This window comes from Lactuca serriola, chromosome 8 (genome assembly GCF_051521515.1).
Source record: "Lactuca serriola cultivar US96UC23 chromosome 8, Lser_US96UC23_V15, whole genome shotgun sequence".
Classification (NCBI taxonomy): domain Eukaryota; kingdom Viridiplantae; phylum Streptophyta; class Magnoliopsida; order Asterales; family Asteraceae; genus Lactuca; species Lactuca serriola.
Genome location: NC_136415.1, coordinates 126,990,127 through 126,996,952, shown reverse-complemented (window position 1 = coordinate 126,996,952; position 6,826 = coordinate 126,990,127). Strand labels below are relative to the sequence as shown.

Sequence of the window (6,826 nt, the reverse complement as noted above, 5' to 3'; positions counted from 1 at the left end):
AACCCATTGATTATCCTTACTAAAAAAACATTCTTATAAGAAATACCTTCCATATTGGAAGTACTAGACATCTCTTTAGGAGTTCTCTTATCATTTAAAAGTGACATAAGTTTGGAGTATTGTTCACTTACTAAAATATGTTAATCCAGTTTATCAAGAGCAAATGAAGATGAACAAGATATATCACAAACATGAGAAGCAACAACAAGAACACTACCAGAAGATTTGTTAAAATCGATTTTTGGTTTAATATCCTTTGGAAATTCAACAAGTTTATAGCATTTTCCAATAGTGTGACCCTTAATACCACAATGTTTACATTGGAGATTTTGATTTCTACCTCTAAGTCTTTTAGGATCATTAAATTTCCCAACAAAGGAAAAAGTTTGACCTTTATTTGAAACATTAGAGATAGAGCCATTCTTTTGATTTGACTCTTCTCTTGACACAATGGAAAAAGAAATTTTAGCCTTTGGCAAAGGTTCCATAATTCATATGTGACTCTTAACTTGATTAAAGACATCATCAAGACAACTAAAAATTTGCATTAGCTTCATGAGTTTAGAGTGATTGTTAAACTAAGTAGCATCTTCACAAATACACTCAGTACAAATAGTTAAACTATCAAATTTTTTCCAAAGTCCATCTAATTTATTATAGTAGTCAGATACAAACATACCACTTTGAGTAAGAGTATTTATACATTGTTGCAAGTTAAAAACAACATAACCATCAACCTTAAAAAATCTTTCATTTAATTCTTTCTAGATATCAATTGCAAATTTAGAACAAACATGTCCAACAAATATAAACTCAGACATAGAATTTAAAATCCAAGAACACATAATTTCATTAACTTTATCCGATTTAATAGAATTTGAATTATCAGTCTTATCTTTAACAATGGTACCATCCACAAAACCAATTTTATTTCGGGCTTTTAAGGCCCTGATCATAGAACTTTTCCAGACTGTATAGTTTTGGCTCCATTTAGTTTAACATTGATTATAGTTGTTATAGCATTATCAAATGGATGAATATATAAAGGATCAGCAAAAATCAGTTATCTCATTCTTGCCTGAAGACTCAGGACGATCAATAGGACCAATCATTTTAAAGAACCAAACAAGATAATAAAAACAACCAAGAAAGAAACACACTATGAAAAAAATAACCTAGCTAAAAATAGATCAACATATCTAATTAGAAACAAATCATATAATCGAGCAAATACGACAAAGCATATAGCAAATAGACACACATAACAAAGAAACACTCAAGAAAGAACCCAAACAGAAAGGAAGGGTTAATCAGAAGACTTACAATGTTATTCAACGAGAAGAAGAACAACAAGCAGCAAAGTAGATTCAATAAACTGGTATATTCAACCTGATCTACCACTGAAGCAGGTTACAACATTCGAATGCTAAGACCTCGTTTGTTAATAGTTTTTCATTCGCTTACTTAACGTTGACCACTTAGATAGGCGTTGTCCGTTGGTGCTCTGTACACCAGCGTTTACAATCTCTACGAGTCTACGACTGTTTACTCTTAACCAAGCGTGACGAGCAAACTACCAGGGAAACGTCGCCAACGAACAGAAAACCCGAGATCTAAACTAGATCGAAAACCACCAGACAAGACCATAGAAACCCTAAATCGAGACCATGTCTGCTTCTAAGTCGAAGATCGACAAAACTAATAAGTCAGCGCTGGCTCTGATACCATACAAAACTACAAACAGATCATTCACAACATCAACAACCCTTTATTAGAAGAACCATTTGGTTTTCATGTACACACATCTGAAAACTCACTACATAACACTCGCACTCGATAATAAAATTTTATCTATTACAATATTCCAAAACTACACTCTAGAATTAAATAAATACAAGAAATGAAATTACAGACTATGAACAATAGACTGAATCCCTAAATACCGTAAAGCCTAAAGAACGAGAGAGAGCTTGATACATAAGGTGTGTGTGTGTAGACTCGTGAATAATAACCAGAACAACACACAACACTCTCTTATATACTTCGAGTCAAGGACTTCGGGTCATGGAGCCAACCCGCGTGTTTTCATTACCTTCACAATAGAAAAACGAATCGTTGCCCAAAACATATACAAAAAAAATAAAGAACAGACCCTGTTGGACTGTTTATGAAGAAGAGATCATATTTGGGTATGATTCCAGCAAAAGGTCCATTTAAAATTCAAAATTTTGATATGGAAAAAAAAGGCTTTCAGTTCATTTAATACTTATCTGGATATGATTGGAAGAATTATAAGGCTACTTCAAAACATGTAACGTAATTTTCACTGTTGTGATTGTTTAGATATTTTACAAAAGAAAAGACTAGGATTTAGAATGACAATTAATGTACCAAAAATTGAAAACAAAATTATATATGTAACATAAAGAAATTAGAGTAGATTGTGTATAATTAAGTAGGTCGATATTGTGATTAGTGAAACCATAAAAGATCCCCAAAAGACAAATCAAGATGCATGTATATAAGTTTGAATGAAAAATATCACAAAATTGTGCATGGTGCCAAAACTCAAAAGTATTGATGAAAAAAATATACCTCGAAATAGGTTGTCTATATGACTATATATGTCTATATCTACATGATGGAGCATGCATTAGGGTTTTCATCGCTAAATAGATCTTGCGCATAAACAAGCTCTGGAGGAACCTGTGGGTATGCAAACCCAGTAGTGTTCTTCTTATTATTATTATTATTATGATCATTTCCTTTTTCTTTCTTCCCATTCCAATTCTGATCATTCTCCCCCTTTTGTTGTTGATCACCTCCTCCTCCTCCATCATTCTTATTCTTGTTTTGGTTTTTTTTTACATTCACTATCTCTGCATGCCTTCCTGCTCGCTTGCTAATGTACGTCACTAGATCTTTTGGATCAAAACTACCTTTCACTATTACATGCGAATGGGATGCCTTCATATCAATGCTCACAGTTTGTACTCCTGTTATATATAAATAATAATATAATTAGCTATTATCATGCACCAAAAAATTAACATTTGATCATCAATTAATTTGCCAAACCTTGCATCTTGTGGAGGCAATGCTTAACTTCTTTGGCGCAACCCTCACAGTGTAAGTGCATCTTCAACACTGTCTCCACCACCTTCGGTGCCTATATATAATAGATCATCATCATCATCATGAATTAAAACAAGATTTAGTACAAAGTCATCCATCGAATCGATCTACATTTGAAATTGATTTGATTCGGTACCTCTGGCTTCTTCTCGTGTTGCTTCTTTTCTTGTTGTTTCTTGGGTACAGGAGAAATAAGGTCAACATGCTTTCCAGATTTTTGCCTGAGACGCTCTGCGACTCTGATAGGGTCGGCGTTTTTGCCTTTCACGATCACACGATGATCCATTGTGTTTGGTTCTATTTCTTCAACGCCTAATTAATCAAATCAAATCAAATCATCATTCAATAACAATGAGTAATTAATATTGATTCATTCATGATATATATATATATATATATATATATATATATATATATATATATATATATACAAATCAAAGACCATAAATGATTAATTTATTGAGTAATTAGTGATTACCATCGAATCCCCTCAGCGATTTCATGACCGTTTCAACACAACCTTGACAATGAAGGTAAACTGCCAACACTATCACTACGTTACCTTGCTTGTTGTTGTTGTTATTATTATTTTTGGCTTTTGATTCGTTTGAGTTTTCATCAGCGCCATCGTTGTTAGTTTCCTCGAGATTCTTTTCTTCGATGTTCCAATTCCCATTCACGTTCCCCCGTTGCTTGTTCTTCCATGTTCAAAATCAAACAGAAACACATATCAATACTTCAAGAAGCTAGTAGAATCATGAACCATATAATCAAATAGTCAACCAATCGAACGTGTGATCTATAGTTTTGTACACAGTATTATTACACTTACACACATTTTGTTTGTACGCAGAGAATTTTTTTAGAAATTTGATGAAAATAACGCAACAAATGGAAAAATAACATGGAGATGATGAATCAACGAGTTTATTCTATCCATTAAACTTGTGTCATAACGGAATCAATCAAAGTTACTCGTTCGGATTCCATACGATTTTGGAAAAGAGGAGAATGTAGATTTGTACCTTTCCTCCCATGGTTGATGCCTTGATCGAGAATGGTAAGAAAATGCAACAAAGAGAGAGTATGGCGGGAGCACAATTACACAGAAACTGACATGCTTATGGTGGGTTGTGCGCATATATACACTACTCTAGTATCTTCTCTCTCACACATACACTCTTTTTTTGGTAGGAGAAGTAATGGTATCAAATTGTAGAGGAGATGGAGTTTTTAACAAAAAAAATTATGTATCACACGTCTTAAATATCTCTTTTCGATAATAAAATAATGAGTTTGAATGTTTGATTTTATAACACAGATTGTTGTCACTTCCTTTTATATTATATATATTTCAAATATAGTATAATGGTATAAAAACATTTAAGTTTTGTTAGAGTTACAACTTCGGCTAACTTTATTTTAGATATAAAGCTCGTGTCTTAAATATCTCTTTTCGATAATAAAATAATCAGTTTGAATGTTTGATTTTATAACACAGATTGTTGTCACTTCCTTTTATATATATTTATTTCAGATATAGTATAATGGTATAAAAACATTTAAGTTTTGTTAGAGTTACAACTTCGGCTAACTTTATTTTAGGAGAAATTAAATATTCACCTACCATTTGTTCCTATTTTTTCCTCCTACTATGTCAAATGTTAACATGTATCACTTTTAATTAGACATTTAATAAAATTAATAATCATTTAATCCACTTGTCAACATTTGATATAGTAAGAGGAAAAGTAGGAACAAATGGTAGGAGGATATTTAATTTCTCTCATTTTAGATATAAAGCACGCGTCTTAAACTTAAAGATGATAAATAATTTTAAAAGGACAACTAAAATTATTTTTAATGTAGTCAAACTCTATATTTTATAATTAATATATAGGATTTAAACTCCAATTTCAGGCATTATATAACCATAAAAATAAAAATATATGACCTTATTTTTTTTATGTTTTTTTTTTCATATGATGAAATAAAGCGTAGTTCACAGTGTTTCATAATTATTTTATATAGGATTTAAATGATTGATCGTCTAATTTTTTTTATAATTTTGTAGATGTATTAGGACTTTAAATAATCACCTGGTCACCTACAAAACAAATATTTTTTTAGATCTGTTGTATTTTAATTTACACTTTCAAACTAAAATAATAAAATTAATCGTCAGAAATTACATGGGATTATAGTTATCAAACCAAGGGCCAAGGGGATAGAGTTTAATTCTATTGTGACAATATTAGGTGAGTTTTGATCTTATGATCTCAAAGAATCATATTATATTTAGATTTTAAGATTACATCTTTCTTAAAATAGAAACTCGTTAATGTGTCTTAAAAAGACACATATGCGATGGGGGAAGCTAATTGTGAAAATGCTTAATACATTTTAACACAAATTTTTAAAGCTTGAAATATAAAATATAAACCATATTTGCTTAAAGGCAAAATATATGTACCATTTTGGTTAGTTTGGTAACGGATCGAGGACAAGGCTACGAAACTGCATATGAGGGCCCCTCATGGACTCAATTGCAATTTGTGTGGCTATTTTATGAAAACTCTTAGGTTGCGTTTAGTTACGGAAAAACAATTTTCATTTTCCGTTTTTTGTTTTTCCTTTTCGATTTTCGTTTTCCGTTTTCATTTTTCATTGAAAAATTTAGAGAACGCGTTTAGTTAAACTTATTCATTTTTCATTTTCAGTTTTAGAAAATTAGAAAACGTGTTTAAATGTCTATTTTTCTATCGGTTTTCATTTTTAAAAAACGGTAGTGGTAGTAGGGTGTGGGTGGGGGCGGTGACGGTAGCGGGTCGGCGGCGGTGGTTGTGATGACAGGCGATGGTGGTGGCGGCGTCAATTTTATCAGTGGTGGTGATGGTGGTGGTGCTAGTGACGGGTTAGTGGTGGTGGTGGTGATGGTAGGTCGATGATTGTTGTGGTGGTGTTCGGTGGGTGGGGGTACGAGTGTGTGTTTGTGTGTGTATGTGTGTTTGTGGGGGTAGGTGTAGGTTTGTGTGTGTGTGGGTGTGTGTGTCTGTGAGGGTGGGGGTAGGTGTGGGTGTGTGTGTGGGTGTGTGGGTATGTACGTGTGTATGTATGGGTGGGTATGTATGTGTGTGTGTTTGTGGGTTGGGGTGTGTGTGTGTGTGTTTGTGGGTGGGTGTGTGTGTGTGGGTGGGTGTGTATGTATGTGTATGTGTGTGGGGGTGGGTGGGTATGTATGTGTAAGTGTGTGTGTTTGTAGGTGTGTGTGTGTGTAGGTTGGTGTGTGCATGTGTATGTTGGTGGGTGTGTGTGGGTAGGTATGTATGTATGTGTGTGTGTTTGTGTGTGTGTGTGTGTGTGGATGGGTATGTATGTGTGTGTGTGGGTTGGTGTGTGTGTGTGTGTGTGTGCGGGTGGGTGTGTGGATGGGTATGTATGTGTGTGTGGGTTGGTGTGTGTGTGTGTGTGTGTGTGCGGGTGGGTGTGTGTGTGGGTGGGTATGTATGTGTGTGTGGGGGTTGGTGTGTGTGTTTATGTGTGTGTGTTTGTGGGTTGATGTGTGTGTGTGTGTGCGGGTGTGTGTGTGTGTGTGTGTGTGTGGGGGGGGGGGGGGGGTATGTATGTGTGTGGGTGTGGGTGAGGGGTGTTAAGGTGGGGGTAGGTAGAAGTGGATGAGGTGAAGTGGGTG

General features: G+C 34.2%; 1 protein-coding gene across 1 annotated transcript; it reads right to left on the bottom strand.

Moving 5' to 3' along the window:
* Window positions 1–2,634: 2,634 nt before the first annotated feature.
* LOC145067387 (heavy metal-associated isoprenylated plant protein 8-like) lies at window positions 2,635–4,172 on the bottom strand. Its single transcript, XM_079014539.1, has 5 exons — window positions 4,161–4,172; window positions 3,614–3,833; window positions 3,272–3,447; window positions 3,079–3,169; window positions 2,635–2,996 (listed from the first exon to the last, which is right to left on the bottom strand). The coding sequence occupies exons 1-5, from the start codon at window positions 4,170–4,172 to the stop codon at window positions 2,635–2,637; spliced, it is 861 nt and encodes a 286-aa protein (XP_078870665.1).
* Between the last annotated feature and the right edge of the window lie 2,654 nt (window positions 4,173–6,826).